The sequence below is a fragment of the Orycteropus afer genome, unplaced genomic scaffold (genome assembly GCF_000298275.1).
Source record: "Orycteropus afer afer isolate SDZICR_OR568_19922 unplaced genomic scaffold, OryAfe1.0 scaffold00178, whole genome shotgun sequence".
Lineage (NCBI taxonomy): Eukaryota > Metazoa > Chordata > Mammalia > Tubulidentata > Orycteropodidae > Orycteropus > Orycteropus afer.
This window is the reverse complement of record NW_006921765.1, coordinates 141,769-161,052: the sequence shown is the minus strand read 5'-3', so window position 1 is coordinate 161,052 and position 19,284 is coordinate 141,769. Positions and strand designations below refer to the sequence as shown.

Below are 19,284 nucleotides of genomic sequence, written 5' to 3'. Positions count from 1 at the left end.
ATTAAATGAGTTAACTTATGTAAAGGACCTAGTTCATAGTAGTGCATACAGAAACATTTCTATTATGGAAAGAAAAACAAAAAGTCAGTACAATATGATATGCATATCAGTTGAACACATGTTCAAAACAAAAGCAGAAAGAGTAAAAAGGGCATGGGGAAAGCAGCATGGACTGGGTAGATGTTCCCAAAGATCTTGCCTTGGTCATGGTCTCTGAGCCACAACTAGAGACATCTGAGTTTCTCAAGGGAAACCTAAGTACTGTACTCACATCCCCCATCTTGACTTTGTTTTAAACAGGTATCTCATCTGTGCAGAGAGACCAGATTCAAAAGGTCCCCCTCAAGGGGCTGAGGCAGCCCCAGGCTGAAAGCCCAGACTGGGAGGCATGGGAGTCTGTGACAGGTCCCTGGGAAGAGACAGGCTGAGTCATGCCGATGCAATGGAGTGCTGCCTTCACCTGAGGATCCACCCATCTCCACAGTAGCTCTCTTTAACAGCTCAGCAATCAGAAAGCATGGGCAGCTCTGTCATGATGGAGGTCCCTTTTGACACAGCCTGTTCCAGATCCTTACTGTCCCTAGTTCCATGTGCCACTGAAAACACCTAGCCCTGCTCCTGGAACAAGGTCCCACTCTACAACCAGTGGAAGCTTTGTCATTCCAGAGAAAAGGGTGCCAGCATTCACTTTGGCTGTGGCAGAACTCTGCAGAATCCTCTTTCTTGGGCATTTTGTGTGGAGAAGAGAGGCAGACTGTATGTCCCCAAGCCCTCATGAGCTCAAGCAACAAGGACCCTCCTGCATCTAAAATCAGCACTTGACAGTTAAGCTCTCCCACTTTGCAGAACTCTGCCAATCCAATTGTTTGTGATTCCCTCATACTAACTGTTATAGTTACTATTTGCTGGTGAACAGCCATTAAATCAGAGACAAATGAGCTTGAGTGGTCACCTGATCCATCCTCTTGTCCCTACAGCCCTCTGGAGAGAGAGCTCTTGCCACCTTGAAACATATGCAGTGAGAAATCTCTTCCCATTGAGATCCCTTCTACCTATAGTGAAACTGAGGATGATAATGATTACCAAGACTGTGTTTTCTGCAGTCTGTTTGCAAAGAGTGCTGATTAGAGGGGATAAGGCAGCTAGGCAGAAAGACGCTGTTCTAGAAACAGGAGAATGTCGTGGCAACCATTTGCACAAGGAAAGGTAGCAATAGGCAGGGCAGGGCCATGGAAACCGGGCCTCTCTTTGCTCTGTGTGTCCCAGGTTGACTCTCATCTTCCCCAGGCCACCTGGTGTCCTTGTACTAAGGACTGACAGGCTGTGCTTCTGGCAGACCCATCAGTGGAAACAGGAAGGCTCTGAGGAGGACTCATCAGTGCTACCACAACTCTTAACACCACACTCAGCGTAACTCAGAATGCCATCCAGCAGATCCATGTGAAAGAAAAGCCTGCGCTGGCTCAGTAGCCCAGAAGAATAAACAGGCAGCTGGCCAACTGAATCTGAGTTTCAGAAATACTTTGTTTGGTCAGCTTAGTGTTTCAGAAAGTGTTGACTTAGTTGTCAACATTGAAAAATAAGAATTTTCAGATTTAAAAATTCTTAATTTCTAGCTTTTCTAGAACAAGAAAAGAGAAGATCTTGCAGTCCTTGTTCACATCCTTGCATAGCAGAAATTAACGAAAGCTGAGGAGCAGCTGCCCCCTTTAGAATTGCTCCCATGTCCCCTTTCTATATCCCCCAAACCGAGGGCATGTTTTGATTGCATCTAATGTGTGCTTATATAATTACTTCACCTTGAAGAAGGAAAATAAAGTATTTAAAATTCTTTTTCTCTATCAAAATTTGAAGATGAAGAGCTCATATTCAAAAAAAAAAAAAAAAAACCCCAGCAGAAAATATAGTATCTGTACATGATTAATGAGCTCTGTGTGTGTGTCTGTGTTGAAAGAACCAAACCCAGCAGCTTCACTCAGTGACTCTTACACCTGTCTTTGTAGGTGGTGGAGTGTGCTACCCTCACAGGTCCCATGATCTCATTCATGGCTTCTAGTTAGAAACAAACAGCTGAAAAATTCACATGTGATAAGGAATTCACCCTACTCCTGGCAGAGGCAGCCGCCTCTGTTGAAGAAAATCCAGTTATGAGTTTTTTAATAGTGAAGTTGATGACTATTATTGCTGGTCTTTCCCTTGTAGGAGGCCATACTGTCCAGTGGAGACACTTGTGAGAGTGAAAGGAGTAGGTCTCAGCAGGTACTCCTGGAGACTCTGTTCCTTTTTTTAAAAAAATTTTATTATGATTTGGGTAAAAGTTTACAGAGCAAATTCATCTTCCGTATAGCAGTTTGCATACACTTTGTCTCATGACATCAACTGCAATCTCCCACAATGCGACAACTCTCCTCCCACTTCCTCCCCATAGCTTTTTCTTCCCTGTGTCCTTCTCTCCCATACACTCCCTGCTGCCCGAGCTGTCTCCATGTGCATACACAGACCTTCTGTTCTCCTATGATTGATCTCTCCAAGGAGTGTATCTACCTAATGTAAATGTTCAGTGCATATGCCTATCTTTTGTTTGGCTGGGAGCCACAGGAGTGGGTTCATTTCCAAACCTGAGGGGCAGTTAGGGGCCATAGTCTCAGGAGTTCCACCAGGCTCTATCAGACCAGTAAACCTGTTGCTTTTTTTTTTAAGATTTTGAGTTTTGTTCCACATTGTTCTCTCACTCTATCCAGGATGTCCTACATAGATCCCCCCCAAGTGGTTGACAGTGGTAGCCAGGCACCATCTAGTTCTTCTGGTCTCAGTCATATAGGCTAAGGATTGCATGATGTACCAGTCCCTTGGACTAATTGTTTCCATGTGTCTTTGGTTTTCTTCGTTCTTCTTTTCTCTTGCTGAGGAGAGATCCATCATTGCATCTAGATGGCCACTTGCAAGCTTTTAAGATCCCAGTTGCTGTGGACACCCTGTTCTTGAGTAATCAGGGACCTTTGCAGGCAAATACTGGAGACCCTGGGTAATGCACATGGTTAAACACTCAGATACTAACTGAAAGGTTAATAGTATGAACCCACCAAGAGGTGGCTCAGAAGACAGTGCTGGTGGTAATCTGCTTCTGAAAGGTCATAGTCTTGAGAACTCTGTGGAGTAGTTCTACTCTGTGTGTGTTGTCAGAATCAACTCAATGGCAACTGGTTTACTGGTTGGGGGGCAGATAATGCTAAATTAGACAAAGTCAAGAAGTAGCTGACAATGTGAAAAGGGGTACTCTGGAAAAAAGCAGGAAGTGCATGACAAATACAGCCCCAGCAGGAAGAAAGGGAGGATAGCCCTTTCTCCTGGGCAGCCTGGCTACAACTGGCAGCACAACAAGAAATAGTCATTGGGTTTCCTAGCCAGAATCAGGCTTGTATTGATCCGGCTGCGACCTGAGTTAGGTATCTCCAAGCTGATTGTCCACCAAAGCCTAGAACCACTAACAACGTGGTCAGACTCCCAAGTGCCGAGGAGGAGCAGCCTCAGGGGTAGTTGTGATGCACATGTAAAGGTTTTGGAGTCAGACGGTCCTGGTTCTGGCACTTGGTAACTGTGTGGCCTTAAGCAGTTACTCTACACTGTAGGTGCCGTGTTCAGGGACTCTGCAGTACTTGTTGCCCTCATTTCTCTCCCTCTCACACTCCTGCCATGGAAGATGGAAGGCACTCTGCTTCTGTGATTAGTAAAATGAGGCTACTAAGCTGAACTTAGTAGAGCTGTTTAAGTATTACATCAGAAAATGCATAAGAAGCACTCAGCACAAGGATGGCACATAGTGGGTGTTCGGTACATGAGCTTTTATTGTTATTGGTGTCTCACCCATTTCCGAGGTCAAGAACTCTCTCTCTGCTCATCTCACCCCTGCTTGCCATGACACCTTTGTGGCACCTTCTTCACTGGGACCTTTCTGACCCTTCCTCACCCACCCCCATCCATCTCCATTGTACATACATGTTTGCCTGTGTATTGTCCATGATATCTGAGCTTCTTGAGGGCAGGAAACATACCTGTGGTTCTCAGTCTCCATTGAGTATTAGAATCCCCTGGGCTGGGACATAGGCATCAGCATTTGTCCAGCTCTCTAGCTGATTACTGTATCCACCAGGGTTGAGAAACCCTGCTGCTCAAGGTGTGGACTGAGGCCCAGTAGCCTGAACATCACTGGGGAGCTTGTTGGGAAAAACGCAGATGTTCAGGAACCCCAGACCTACTGATTCACAATCTACATTTTAACCAGACCCCCATGAGTGAAAGCATATTAAAGGTGTTCTATCTCCTTCTATCTCCAGGGTTACATAATGGCAACACAGGGTAGGTGCTCTATGGAAATTTGACTGAGTGACTGAGGGACCAACTGAATTATGTGTCACTGTTTCCAATGGACTTTTACCCCTGCTATCTCAGATGCTACCAGGACTAACTTGTATTCAAAAAGCAAAACCCTAAAACATCCAGAAATCAAAAGAGTAAACTGTCATCTAAGTTGATAAAAAGAAATAGCTATAAAATGGTAGAGTTTTAAAAATAAAAAGTATGATAGAGTTTTTAAAGATTTGTTACTACTACAGTGTGTGCCATTAAACCTCAGGTTCACTAAAGGAGTTTTTTAATTTCTTTTAAAGGCTGATAATTTTTAAAAGCTGGAAAACAGGATTGGCCTCTGGGAGGAGGCAGTCCTGGACAGCCTAGGAGGGTAACTGGGCGCTTTGCTCTGACTTGCAACACCTTTCAGAAACTGGGTTCTGGTCCAGTTTCCCTCCTTCTAGGCCCCTCCTTGCAGGGCCCCCTGGCTTCTCCTAGCTGTCATCCAAGTAGCTATTTTTGAATCTGGATCAAGGAAAGGCAGCCTCGCAGGAAGGGCATGTGTCTGCTCTTTCCTTGGGCTCTGAGCAGGTGGCTGTCAGGGGACTAGGCAGCAGGCATGAAGCAAGAGCTGCAGTTCTCCAACCCCAGTGGAGTTAGTCCTGAGACAGCTGCTGAGAGAAGGACAGTCACAGAAAGCCCTTGGGCCATCACTGTTCCATGTGGCCGGGAAAAGGGGACAGTAGGTTTGGCTTATGGTGGGGCTGCCCACAGCCTACTCTACACTGTAGGCACCATGTTCAGGGGCTCTGCAGTCCTTGTTGCCCTCATTTATTTCCCTCTCACACTCCTGCCACGGAAGATGGAAGGCAATGAACCACATTGAGGACCCAGGAAACAAGAAGCGGGCCTCTGCAGCCCCAGGGATGGAGGGGCCACTCACTGTGCATAGAAAATGCCCCTGATCTAGGCACCAAAACAATCCTACCTTCATGTATTAGAGCAAAAGAGAAAGTTCTTAAAATGTTCTTCAGGCATAGTTTCTTGGGGGAAAGAGAGCAAGTGGTTTCCCATCAGGCTCACACAGAGACTGGATGGATTCAAGACCTCCTCTCCCAGGCACAGTTACTCACACCTGCAACTATTATGGAATCTGGAGAACTGTGTTTAAATTTTAGCTCCACCCCTCACTAGCAACATGACTTCAGGCAAATTACTTAACTTCTCTCTTTGCTTCCACATTTGTAAAATGAAGCAACACTACCCCACCCCCACCCCCACCCCCCGGGAGTAAAGTCTTGAAGCCATGAGAGCAGGTACACTGAGCTGACACAGTGTAGGCACTCAGGGCTACTGGTTCTCCTTCCCTATCTTGGAATGGTTTGAAACCCTGCCGTCTTTCCTCCTCTTTCCCAACTCATTCCCCAGGTAGTAAATAATAATAGCAACCATTTAAGAGAGCTTATAGGAATCCTTGTGTGGCACAAACAGTTAAGTGCTCAGCTACTAAGCCAAAGATTAGAGGTTTGAGTCCACCCAGAGGCACCTCAGCAGAAAAACCTGGTGATCTACTTCCTCAAAAATTGGCTGTTGAAAACCCTATGAGGCAGTTTTACTCTGACACATATGAGGTTACCGTGAGTTGGAACTAGACAGCAATTGGTTTTAAGAGTGCTTCTACAAGGCAGACATTGTACATAAACTTTTCATTTACTGTTTAGAGTGACCTGTTTTGATTGCTTCTATTATCATCTTCATTTTGCAGATAAAGTAACTTGGGTTTAGAGAAGTAACTTCCCCCAAAAGTCCCTCAGCCCAAGGAACAATAGGACCTGGGCAATCTGATACCTGGGTCAGCTTTCCTAACTATCCGCTCCCTCTTCTGTACGGTGTTAATTTTTTATTTTTTCCATAACAAATCATCACTGACTTAGCTGCATAAAGATAACATAAATTTATTAGCTTACAATTCTCATTGGGTGGCATTCTCATCTGGAACTCAGGGTCAAATATCCCATGGTTATGGTAGAATTCAGTTCATTGAAATTGTAGGACTGACATCCCAATTTCCTTGCTGGTTGTCAGCTGGGAGATGCTCTCAGATTCTGGAGGTCACCTACATTCCTTCCTACATGGTTTCTTCCATCTTTAAAGTCAGCCAAAGGGAATCTTTCTCACACCTAATTTACCTCATGCATTGAATCTCCTACTTTTGGAAAAGGGCTCATCTGATTAGCTCAGGCTTCCCCTAGATAAACTCCCTTTCTTAAAATCATTTGTATCATATCCCATAATCTACACATGGAAGTAAGTCCACAAGTCCTAGGTATGATATAGTATGGGTGCATCAGGAGCAGGAATCTTGAGGGCCATCCTTGTTGCCTACCATATGACTCTTCTCCATACCCAGTACATACTGTATTTATAGCACAACTCTACTAACTTTAAAGGTCAGTATCATCAGCCAGAGACCGACTATGGAACAGACCATTAATTGCTCATATGTAAGCTCAAGTGGAAGCTAAGGAAAATTAAAACAAGTCCATGAAGGCCAAAACACAACTTTGAGTACATCTCACCTGAATTTAGAGATCATTCAAAAATAGATTTGACACATTATACACCAATGGCTGAAGACCACACAAGTTGTGGGATGACATCAAGGACTTCATACATGAAGAAAGCAAAAAGTCATTAAAAAGACAGGAAAGAAAAAAAAAAGACCAAAATGGATGTCAGAAGAGACTCTGAAACTTGCTGTTGAACATAGAGTAGCTAAGGCAAATGAAGAAATGATGAAGTAAAAGAGATGAACAGAAGATTTCAAAGGGCAGCTCAAGAAGACAAAATGTTGTAATAAAATGTGCAAAGACTTGGAGTTAGGAAACCAAAAGGGAAGAATATTCTCAGCATCTATCAAGCTGAAAGAACTGCAGAAAAAACTCGGGCCTCAAGTTGTAATATTCAAGGATTCTATAAGTGAAATATTGAATGATGCAGGAAGCATCAATATAAGATGGAAGGAATCCAAAGAATCACTGCACCAAAAAGAATTGGTCAATGTTCAGTCATTTCAGGAAGTAACATATGACCAAAAACTGATAGCACTGAAGGAAGAAGTCCAAGCAGCACTGGAGGCATTGGCAGAAAATGAAGCTTCAGTAATTGACAGAGTACCAATTGAGATTTTTCAACAATGCAACACTAGAAGTGCTTACTCATCTGTTCCAAGAAATGTAGAAGACAGGTAGGTACCTGAATGACTGGAAGAGATCATACCTGTGCTTATTCTAAAGAAATGTGACCCAACAGAAAGCAGAAATTATCAAACAGTATCATTAATATCAAACTCAAGTAAAATTTTGCTGGTGATAATTCAAAATGCAGCAGTATACTGACAGGGAACTTCCAGAAATTCCAGCTGGATTCAGAAGAGGATGTGGAACAAGGAACATCATTGCTGATACCAGATGGTTCTTGGCCAAAAGCAGAGAATACCAGAAAGATGTTTTCAACTGTGTGGCTTGTAACAAATTATGGATAACACTGCCAAGAATAGGAATTCCAGAACATTTAATTGTGCTCATGAGGAACCTGTTCATAAACCAAGAGCAGTCATTCAAACAGAATGAAGGGATACTGCATGGTTTACAATCAGGAAAAGCATACATTAGGACTGTATCCTCTCACCATACTTATTCAATGTGTATGCAAATAATCCAAGAAGCCGGATTCTTCTCTGAAGAAGAATTCTTCATCAAGATTGGAGGAAGACTCATTAACAACCTTCCATATGCAGATGACACAACCTTCCTTGCTGAAAGTGAAGAGGACTGGAAACACTGATGAAGATCCACGGCCTTCGATATGGATTATACCTCAATATGAAGAAAACAAAAATCCTCACAACTGGGCCAATAAATAACATCATGATAAATGGAGAAAAGACTGAAGTGCCAAGAATTTGATTTTACTTTGTTCTACAATCAACGCCCACGGAAACAACAGTCAAGAAATCAAACAATGTACTGCATTAGGCAAATCTGCTGCAAAAGATCTCTTTAAAGTGTTGAACAAAGATGTCACTTTGAAGATTAAGGTGCACCTGGCCCAAGCTATGATATTTTCAATAGCCTCATATGCATGTGAAAGCTGGACAATGAATAAGGAAGACTGCAGAAGAAATGATGCATTTGAATTATGATGTTGCTGAATAATATTGAATATACATTGTGCTGTCAAAACAATGAACAAATTTGTCTTGGAAGAACATCTGGAATGCTCCTCAGTGCTTCTGAGGATGGCTAGATTTCATCTGTCATATTTTGGTCATGTTATCAGCAGGGAGCAGTCCTTGAAGAGGTATAACATGCTTGATAAAGTAGAGGGTTAGCAAAAAAGAGGAAGTCTTCAAAAGATGGATTGACATAGTGGCTGTGACAATGGGCTCAAGCATAACAACAGTTGTGAGGATGACACAGGACAAGGGAGTGTTTTGCTCTTTTATACATAGGGTCTCTGGAACTGACTCGATGGCACCTAATAATAATGATGTTTTGCTAACTATAAAGGTCCTTGAGGGGTCTAGGCAGCCTGTTCATCATATGAATCATTTACTGATTCAAATGAAATAATGTACAAGTTTCTGAATATTTGACATGAATGTATCCTCCATTTCTATTCCTTCAACCTCATCCTATCCCCCAAATCTCAGGGAATCCATATTTTGGCCCAGTATATATAAGACAAAAAGGGGGAAACTGGTAAGGTTGTTATTTCGATCTTCACAGGAATAACACCATTTCACAGGGAAATGGAATCTAAGACTCCAGTTCAGTGCTCTCTCCAGAAAACCCTGTGGACTCCCCACTGCAGCTTCTATCAAGCACTATGTCTATGACTCCAGATGTTCTAGAGCACCTTTGTTGCAAAGCTTTCCTCAATGTGGGTGGGTGTTTTATGGAATTCTTTTGATACTGTCCATTTAAATGGATATTAGATTCACTAATGCATTATCTAAAGTACATCTTCCTTTGATTTTGCTTCTTTTGATTCTTTCTTCTCTTATCTTTTTACAAAGAGATTAAAACACCTTGCTGGACTTTAAGTTTTGTCTGGCACAGCTCCTCATTCACAGACACAGGAGAGAATTCAAGATCAAGAGCAGTAACAGGATTGATGAATGTTGTAGGATTTACTCAAGTTAGAGCCTTAGCCTCTGTCCTGCAGAGCGCAGCTACAAAACTTAGCTCATCTTGGCCCGGCCAAAGCCTTTCTGCCTTTCTTTCTATAGGCAATTCTGCACAGGCTTCCAGGTTCAAAGAAGCAATGCTAGAATGTAAGCTAAAGGAGTGCTGGAACTGCATTTGTCTTATTCATTGTTTCATCTCCAGCTTCTAGCCAAAACCAGTCCAGTTTCTGTCAAGTAGATGCCAACTCGTGTCGATCCCATGTATGTCAGAGTAGAAGTACACCATAGGGTTTTCATGACTTTGACCTTTCAGAAGCAGATCACCAGGCTGTTCTTCTGAGGTGGATTTGAACCACCATCCTTTCTGTTCAGTAGCCCAGGACTTAACCTTTTGCATCACCCAGGGAGCTACCTATTAGCCACAGCTGTACAGATACTTTTCAACTTACAATAGAGTTCTGTTCTGATGACTCCTAAGTCTGTTCTGACATTAAGTCAAATACCTTTTTTTTTTTTAAGTTTTCATTATTATTGACTTTTCTTGTCAGTATCTTTATAAATCTAATCTTTATTTGTCTTTGAGGGTTGCCATGAGAATGATAACATCAGCAATTCACATGCTGCAAAATTGTATGTAGTACATATTACTAACAATAAGATATACAAAACAAAAACAAAAGCTGATGGTCCTAAGTGCAGTTTGTTGTAACTCAAATAGTCCTAAATTGGGGACTACCATACTATAAACTTAAAAAACAAACTCACTGCCATCAAATCAATCCAGACTCATAGCAACTGCCATTGGGTTTCCAAGGCTGTAAATCTTTACGGAAGCAGGTGGCCCCACCATTCTTCCGAGGAACAGCTGGTGGGGTTGAACTTCTGACCTTCTGGTTAGCAGCCAAATGCCTTAATCACTACACCACCAGAGCTCCTAGTAGGTCTTTAATTAATGCTTGCTGAATGCATAAATTAATAGTGGATCCTGAAAATCTGATTTAAAAAGCTCATCTCCATTGTCACTGAAAATCCTTTTGATTTGACAGACATGAAGCACTGGTGGTCAGGTTTTCTAGGATGGGCACTTCCTTTGCTCTTAGAAGAAACGTGGGTTGTGGAGGGTGGAACTGCTGTCAGCTCAGTGCCTGTCCTGAAAATTACCTACTAAGGGCTTGATACTTGATTGGGTGCTTCATACCTCTTTTTCTTCATCTTTTAACATTTAATATATTTAATATGAGGGCAGTGGTGGTTCAGGGGTAGAATTCTTCCTTTCTATGCAGGAGACCCAGGTTCAATTCCTGGCAAATGCACCTCATGGACAGCAGCCACCACCTGTCTGTCACTGGAGGCTTGCATATTGCTATAATGCTGAACTACTTTCAGCAGGGCTTCCAGAATAAGATGGACTAGGAAGAAAGGCCTGGTGATCGCCTTCTGAAAAATTAGCTAATGAAAACCCTAAGGATCACAATGATCTGATCTGCAATGATAATGAGGATGATGCAGGACCAGGCAATATGTCATTCCTTGTACCCGGGGTCACCATGAGTTGGAGGCCAACTCTACTACAGCTAATAACAACATCACCAACATCTTTGCATTAAATATCAGTTCAAGGAAAGTTTATACATATATATTTACATTTGCACTTATATTCATGTAGGAGTTCATATATTCTTTCCATGGATCCAAAGAACAGGCCCCAGACAGAGGGGCAGAGACTATTATTCCACACTTATATCAGGATAAACTGAGGTAAAGAGAATTAGAACTGTTTTTATTTGAACTACAGAACAAGTCTGTGGGAAGCCGACTTAGAATTCGGAGCTCACCCTGGGTCAAGCAAGGAATAACTTCTGCAGAGGATTCCAGCACACTTGGGAAATGCATCCAGATGGCAAATCAAAAGCAACCCCCTTTTCCTGTCTGCCCGATGCAAAAGTGCTCAGATCTGGGCTGAGGTGTCCTAGAAAAACTTTTTCTGTTTCTAGTACAGCACAAACCCTTCTACACAAATGTATGAGAGTATGTTTAAAAATAAAGAAGGAAACAGTGCAGAAAATCGGCAGAAAAGTTTTTTCCCAAAAGAGCTGAGGGCAAGAGATTGTGGTCTCCCAAGTGGCCTAACAAAGTGATTCATTCTTCTCGGCAGCACACGTGCCCTGCCCAGCAGGAGAGCCACAGGAGCTCTGGTAGCTTAGTGCCTAAGGCACTTGCCTGTACCAGAAGGCTGGCGGTTCAAACCCACCAGCCACTCCTTGGAAGGAAGATGGGGCAATCTACTTCCATAGTGATACTGCCTCAGAAACCCAAGGAGGGGTCGCTATGAGTCAGGTTTGGCTCGATGGCACATAACAACAACAACAACAACAACCTCGGGCCAGAGCAAACTCATGCCTGGGTTTCTGCAGAAAAGCATTGAGCATGCTCCTTGTTTCATTTATCTTCATAAATGCCAAGTAATGGAGGAGGGAGCAGGTGGCCCTGTGCAGAATAGGAAATGGCCAACGGATGCCTGGGACAAACAGCCCTTCATAAGACTTTACAAAATGATATTTTAACGATTACCTGGAAATTGCTGCAACTACCCAGGTAGCAAAGGGGGAAGTCTGCCAGAATCACTCGACTTGCCATGATGTCACCTGTCCTTTATTGTTAGCAAGTGAGGCAGTCAGCTCAGTGAGTATAGAACATTTATTCAGGTTGTTGGGAAGTAATCAAGAAAAGCTTGTTTCTAACAAATAAGAAAGGCTGAGTGACAATATCCCCTAAGATGACTTCTACTAGCATCAGATGCTCATAGAACTTTCTGGAGAGATCTGTTCAGCAGTTTGAGCAAGAGCTATAGAATATTTGTGTCTACAGGCACTATGGTATGCTCTAGAGTTAAGTGCTTGGGTTCAAACCAGATAAATCAAGAGCCCAAACCTAGCTCAGCTACTTACTGCTTAAGCTACACATTCTTCATCTTTAAAATAGAATGATGGTAATATACTTATCTAATAGCTTTGTTGTGAGGATTAAAAGAGGTAATGGATAGACATTTCTTAGTACAGTGCCTGGATCATGAATGCTCAGAAATATAAGCTATTATTATTAGTTGCGTAGGTTCACATGAGTCTTAAAAGCATTTTAAATGGGTGTGAACAGAATATAAGAAAAACAGTAAACTGTTACAGGTTTCTGGGTGTCTCTTCAAAGTGTGACATCCACTCCAAAAACGTGTTACAGCCCATTTGAAAACCTTGGGTCTTTAATATCCTGCCTATCTCAATTCCTGGAGAGGAGGGAATAAACTGTATCAAGTGTTTTAGTGGTGAGTCTACATAACATTTATCTTATTAGTATGTGCTCCGATGACACAAACTCCTCACTGATACAGCAGGAGTACTCAGACAACAGGAGTGACCAAATGACAGATCAGACACACACAGCCTTTTCCTTTATGTCTGCTGTGAAAAGATCTCAGATGAAATGAATGAAGACAGCAAAGTATAAAGGAAAGAGTGCAGGCTCAGGGCTAGACAAGCAAGAATTCAAATATCATTTCTGCCAATTGTTTGGTGGCTTGGGTGTTACTTAACCATCCTTAGGACTCGGTTTTCTTTTTCACTCATCCATTTATCCAATAAGTGCTTTTTGAATACCCAATATGTATCAGCTGTGCTGAAGATGGTTGAAAAAATTAGGAACAAAATATGCACAAATTGTGCCCTTGTGGAACTTATATTCAAATGAAGGAAGGTAGACAAAAAATAGACATAAAATGTAAGCAAACAAAACGGTATTTATATACTGGGAATTACAGGATCTAACTCCACTGGGTTGTGGTGGTGATAATGAGATAGTCCATGTGCAATGCATGGAACATAATATGCTTTTCATAATTATTGAGATTTTTATTTTCAAAATTCCTCCCAGTTTTCTTTATACACTTAATGTAAAGTTGGCACTTAGGAATTATTTATTCATTCAACAAATATTTATTGAATATCTATTTTATGCTAGAATCTGCACTAGGACCCAGGAATACAAGTGAAGAATATAAGAAAGTATGGTTCCTGACCTTGAGAATGTGATAGGCTGATCAACTGAGTGATCAATGAGAGGCCCTGAAGAGCACAAAGTTGGGAGGGACCTTACAGCCTTGTGTTCCTGTGAATCAGCATAGTTAACTTCACTAGTGATATCTTTTTTCACTCAAAGGATCCCTGCTATGGCTGGCGATTCTAGGAATACTATGAACCAGGATATGGAGATTGGAGGCACTCCCAGGGACCCTAAGAAGATTCCCAAACAGGCCCGTGACTTTGTCCCCATTGCCACAGACCGTACTCGCCTGCTGGCAGAAGGCAAGAAGCCCCGTCAACGCTACATGGAGAAGAGTGGCAAGTGCAATGTACACCATGGCAATGTCCAGGAAACCTACCGGTACCTGAGTGACCTTTTTACCACCCTGGTGGATCTCAAATGGCGCTTCAACCTACTTGTCTTCACCATGGTCTACACCATCACTTGGCTGTTCTTTGGTTTTATCTGGTGGCTCATAGCTTATATCCGGGGTGATCTGGACCATGTAGGTGACCAAAACTGGATTCCATGTGTTGAAAATCTCAGTGGTTTTGTGTCTGCTTTCCTGTTCTCCATCGAGACTGAAACCACCATTGGATATGGCTTTCGGGTCATCACAGAGAAATGTCCCGAGGGGATCATCCTCCTCTTGGTCCAGGCCATCCTAGGTTCCATTGTCAATGCCTTCATGGTGGGGTGCATGTTTGTCAAGATCAGTCAGCCAAAGAAGAGAGCAGAGACCCTCATGTTTTCCAACAATGCTGTCATCTCCATGCGGGATGGAAAGCTCTGCCTCATGTTCCGGGTGGGTGACCTCCGCAATTCTCACATCGTAGAGGCCTCCATCCGTGCCAAGCTCATAAAGTCCCGGCAGACCAAAGAAGGGGAATTCATCCCCTTGAACCAGACTGACATCAATGTAGGCTTTGACACTGGAGATGACCGTCTCTTCCTGGTGTCACCACTCATCATCTCCCATGAGATCAATGAGAAGAGCCCTTTCTGGGAGATGTCCCGTGCTCAGCTGGATCAGGAGGATTTTGAAGTCGTGGTCATTTTAGAAGGGATGGTAGAGGCAACAGGTAAGATACTTTTTCCTCCTGGGCACTGAGTTCCCCTACCACATCAAGGAACTTAGGCCACTGTGATTCCATCAGGTGGCACAGGCACAACCAACCAACTAAAATAGTCCCAAAGTTGTTATAACAGCAATAGCTAACATTTATTGAACCCTTAATATTTTCTAGGCACTCTTCTAAATATTAAACATATATTATTTAATTCCCTCCCACACCTCTATGAGATTATTAATTTACAGATGAGGAAACAAAGGTTAAATTACTGCTCAAGAGCAAGAGCTAGTACGTGGTAGAGCCAGGAAACAAATAAAGGCAGGGGGACTCCTAGGTCAGTACTCAATTCCAACATGCCAAACATGTCCAGGAGCAGATGTTCTACCCAAAAAGAGTTCTTTGATCACATAACATTAGGAAACACTGGGTTAAACAACTGGTTTCTCTGCAGTAATAACCTATGGTGTCATTACATACTGTGACTCCCTTCATGAGGAGAGGGTCGAGTGCAGCATTTCCCAAACTCAAGATGATTCTCTTGGAATTGTCTTCCAGAGAGACACCTATGCTCCTGCTTGTGGGAGCTGCTCTTCCAGTGGGGCCCCTTCTGGAACAGTATGTCCATCAGCTTTCCTACAGAAGCTTGTGCAAGAGAACACTGGACCATGCAGGGCTTCTTCATTGCAGAAACAAACAGTGCATGTGTGCTGAGGCCTCAACATCCAGACACTCCAGGGAAAATGCCCTCTTTGTAGCCAGCCTGGCAACTTCCTGCTCAGCTACTGGTTCTCACAGGCCTGCACCATTCCTCAGCCCCTCAACCAGGGAAGATCTCCATGAGATGGTTCCAGGAAGCCCCACGCCTGAGGCTCTTAGTACCACAATCCCACCACCACCACCTGGGGCCAAACCTCCTAAAGAAAGGATCCCTCCAGCAACCTAACACCCTGCTTCTTCTCTCCTTTTTTTCTTGCCTTCCATTCCTTTCTTTTCATCAAGGAGACTGAGCCCTAACATCAACTCTGTCCCTAACAACTTATAGAAAACTCATTTATGCTCTCAATGATGTATATACATTTTTCTAATTCTTGCAACAACACTCTTGGGCTGGATCTAATACTCATTTTACAAATGTAGAAACTGAAGCTCAGTAAGTTGCCATACTCACATCTTTCATTTACAAATCTAGAATTTTTCTAGTACACCACTCAAACCAAACCAAACTGACTCACAGCGATCCTACAGGATGTAGAACTGCCCAAAGGTTTCCAAGGCCATAAATCTTTACAGAAACAGACTGCCACATCATTCTCCCTTGGAGCACCTGCTAGGTTAGAACTGCAAACCTTTCAGGTAGCAGCCAAGCACTTTAACCATTGTGCCACCAGGCCTCTTTTACTACATCACCAAAACCAAACCAAACTCATGCCAACAAGTTGATTCTGACTCAGAACAAACCCCAAAGGGTTTCCAAGCCTGTATGTCTTTACAGAAATAGATTGCCTCATCTTCCTCCCATGGAGCAGCTGGTGGGTTTGAACTGCTGACCCTCTGGTTAACAGGCAAATACCCTACCATAGCATCACCAGCACTGACCCCTAAAATATTAGGGGCATGTTAGAAAGGTGGCCAAACTGTCCTAGTCTTTTGGGAAGTTGGTTGCAGGTATGGTCACACACATTCCCATTTTGGAGTCACAGATATGGTGGAACAGGGTTGGGGTGGGTGCTAAAGGACTTCAGGGGATGGTGCCAGAGGTGGCTAAATGCAAACGTGGTTGAGCTGCCACAGGTAGCTGCAGGAGCCCCAGAGGTCTAGGACAGACAGGATGCAGGAAGCTGACTCTGGCAGAGATTGGGGTGCACTGGTCACCCTGCCCCTGGTACTAAAGTCAGAGTCAGAGGATAGGTAGTTTCTGAGGAAAGAGCTCCACCATACAACCCCAAAAGAAAGGAATAGGTCAGAAACTTGGTGCCACACAACAAAGCCACATCCTACCACCCTACCTCCTGATCATCCCCACTGCCAGCCCTACCCCCAGCAGAGAGAACAGGGCCTCTCATTTCCCAAAGAGTCAGGGACCTACAGTTGACCTGGTGTGACTAGTTGACTGCCTTTTCTCAACCTGGGTTACTCTTGCTGCTGTCCTCGGGACTGTAGGAGAGACCCAGATAGAGAAGAGGAAAAGACCACCCTCATCTGTCCTGATCTCACTGACTTTAATACTTTAGTTGTCACCCTTATAAAGCCAACATAGACTTCAAATTCAGACCTAGGTTTGAATAACACAGTTCTGCCCTATACTCCCTGTGGGAGTTGGGCAAGTTGCTCAGTCTGTCAGCAATATGACAATAATACATATCACTGAGCTGTCGGGAGGACAAAATGATTAAATGGATTAACGTATGTAAAGCAGAGGGACTGACACATACAGGGGCTCCTTTTCTTCCCTAGTTCTTTGAAAGATGACAGGGAACCACAGCTGGTGAAGACACAGGTAGGATTTCCAGCTACAAGGTACCCACAGCCACATTCCAAGAGGAAGAAGGGCAGGAGGAACCCAAGAAGCTTGGCTCAAAGAGCTGCAGCAGAGATCTGGGTCTAGGCTAAGTGCCAGCTTGGGCCTCAACACCTCAACTGAAAGTGGAGGGGAGGAGCCATGGGCAACAAGGGAAGAAGACTGAATATGGAGACCTGGTCTAGTCAGGCCTCCCTTGAAAACAAGAGAGAAGGCTATGAGCCCATAAGGAGTGTGCAGGCCCTGGAACACAAATGGGTGGGAAGAAGCCTTTGGCCTGGGTCTAATTAGATGAGACCTGGCTCAAAGAAAGCCCAAAGTGGGGAGATGGAGAAGATTTCTTTTTCCAAAGGGCAAAAGTAAGTACCTTCTTTGGCCAGAAGATTAAATATCATAAAGCTGCTTTCCTGTGACCCTCAGTACAGAGACATTCATTCATTACCTCTCTGGAGGGAAAACAACACCTAAAAATAACACAGGGATGGCAAAGGCTTAGTGAACAGGGAATGGAAGAATTGGAGCATCCTGAAATCAGGGAGCCAAGCTGTGTTTATCTCCCTGCTCCTCCTCTGTATGTGTACATATGTGAGTGTGAAGGCTTTTGCCCATATGTGTCTGCCTAAAACAATTCCCATGCATTATAAATGCCAGTCAGCTCCTCTATGTTCACTCACTATGAATTTACCTTTTTTCAAGCCCCTTTCCTGCCTCTTTATTTTGCTACACCTAAGAAGCTCTGGTGGCATAGTGCCTAAGGCATTTAACTGCTAAGCAGAAGGCTGGTGGTTCAAACCCACCAGCCATTCCTTGGAAGGAAGGTTGGGCAATCTACTTCCATAGAGATTCTGTCTCAGAAACCCAAGGAAGGTTTGCTATGAGTCAAATCCAACTCGATGGCAGTGACCACCAAGATCTATTCACTCTTCTAGACTAATTGCTGTCTTCAGGAACTGTGTCTCTGGGTCCAATTATTCACTGCAATCTCTAGTAACTTACTTTGTAATCTCACATGTTCACTTATAATCTGTCTCCACCACACCTTGAGCTCCTCCAGGGCAAGGATAGAGTCTTATTCAGACTTACAGCTGCACTGTGCTTAGCACAAAGTGGATGCTCAATAAATGTTTTTGATGAATGATTAGAGGCATAGATGGGTGAATGGACAGATGGATGGATGGATGGTTGGGTGGATGGATGTAGTCACATCTAACACATGTGGCCTCTGTTCCTCTAGGCATGACTTGCCAAGCGCGGAGCTCTTATATGGATACTGAGGTGCTCTGGGGCCACCGATTCACACCAGTCCTCACCTTGGAAAAGGGCTTCTATGAAGTAGACTACAACACCTTCCATGACACCTATGAGACCAACACTCCCAGCTGTTGTGCCAAGGAGTTGGCAGAAATGAAGCCGGAAGGCCGGCTCCTCCATTACCTCCCCAGTCCCCCCTTGCTGGGGGTCAGTGCTGAGACAAAGCCAGATGCAGAGGCTGAGCAGGAAAGAAAGGATGAGCCTGAGAAACTGAGAGGACCTCAGGAGACCAGGGGCTCAGTGTGAGAGCTGCAGTTTCCCAACAGCCTCCTTTCACTGGTTTCTAGAAACACTGCCTCTGCAGAGCCCAGTAGGGTGAATTGGCTGAAGCATGCTGTTTGGGGGACTCAAGAGCTGACAAGGCTCTATGGGGAGGGACAGTATACCCAGTCCTCACACTTCTCAGCTTAGTGCCTCCTTGAGCAGGTGACATACTTCTTGGTCCCACCATGGCAGTTTATCTCTTCTATCCCAGCCTCTGTCACCTCTGGCCGAGGGTCATCTAGGTTTCCCATAATGAAAGTTACAGGGTGGCCTCTGTCCTTGTCCACACCTTTCTCTCTGCCTTCTGGTCTCGGGTTGCTTCCCTTCCTGGAAAAAAATTGACAGCCCTCAATCTAGGGGCTGACACCAGAGAGGACTGTCACCACCTTCCCCTCATTCCTAATATCCTAAGGTGTACAGTGGATTAAAACAGGAGTGATTCTGCCTGCCTGGGGCCCAAACCTCCAGGCCTGGGGTGGACTCACAGCAACCCTCATGGGGTAAGA

The 19,284-nt window shown here is 43.9% G+C and overlaps 1 protein-coding gene across 1 annotated transcript; it reads left to right on the top strand.

Annotated features, from left to right (window-relative positions):
• Positions 1-13,757: 13,757 nt before the first annotated feature.
• Positions 13,758-18,760, top strand: KCNJ5 (potassium inwardly rectifying channel subfamily J member 5). Its single transcript, XM_007947222.2, has 2 exons — positions 13,758-14,694; positions 18,438-18,760. The coding sequence occupies exons 1-2, from the start codon at positions 13,758-13,760 to the stop codon at positions 18,758-18,760; spliced, it is 1,260 nt and encodes a 419-aa protein (XP_007945413.1).
• The last annotated feature ends 524 nt before the right edge of the window (positions 18,761-19,284 follow it).

What these genes read in the sequence shown, in the direction of transcription:
- KCNJ5 (XM_007947222.2), top strand. Translation starts at nt 13,758, where the DNA reads ATGGCTGGCGATTCTAGGAATACTATGAACCAGGATATGGAGATTGGA. An exon ending in AGGGATGGTAGAGGCAACAG is followed by an intron (nt 14,695 to 18,437) that starts GTAAGATACTTT and finishes CTGTTCCTCTAG; the next exon opens with GCATGACTTGCCAAGCGCGG.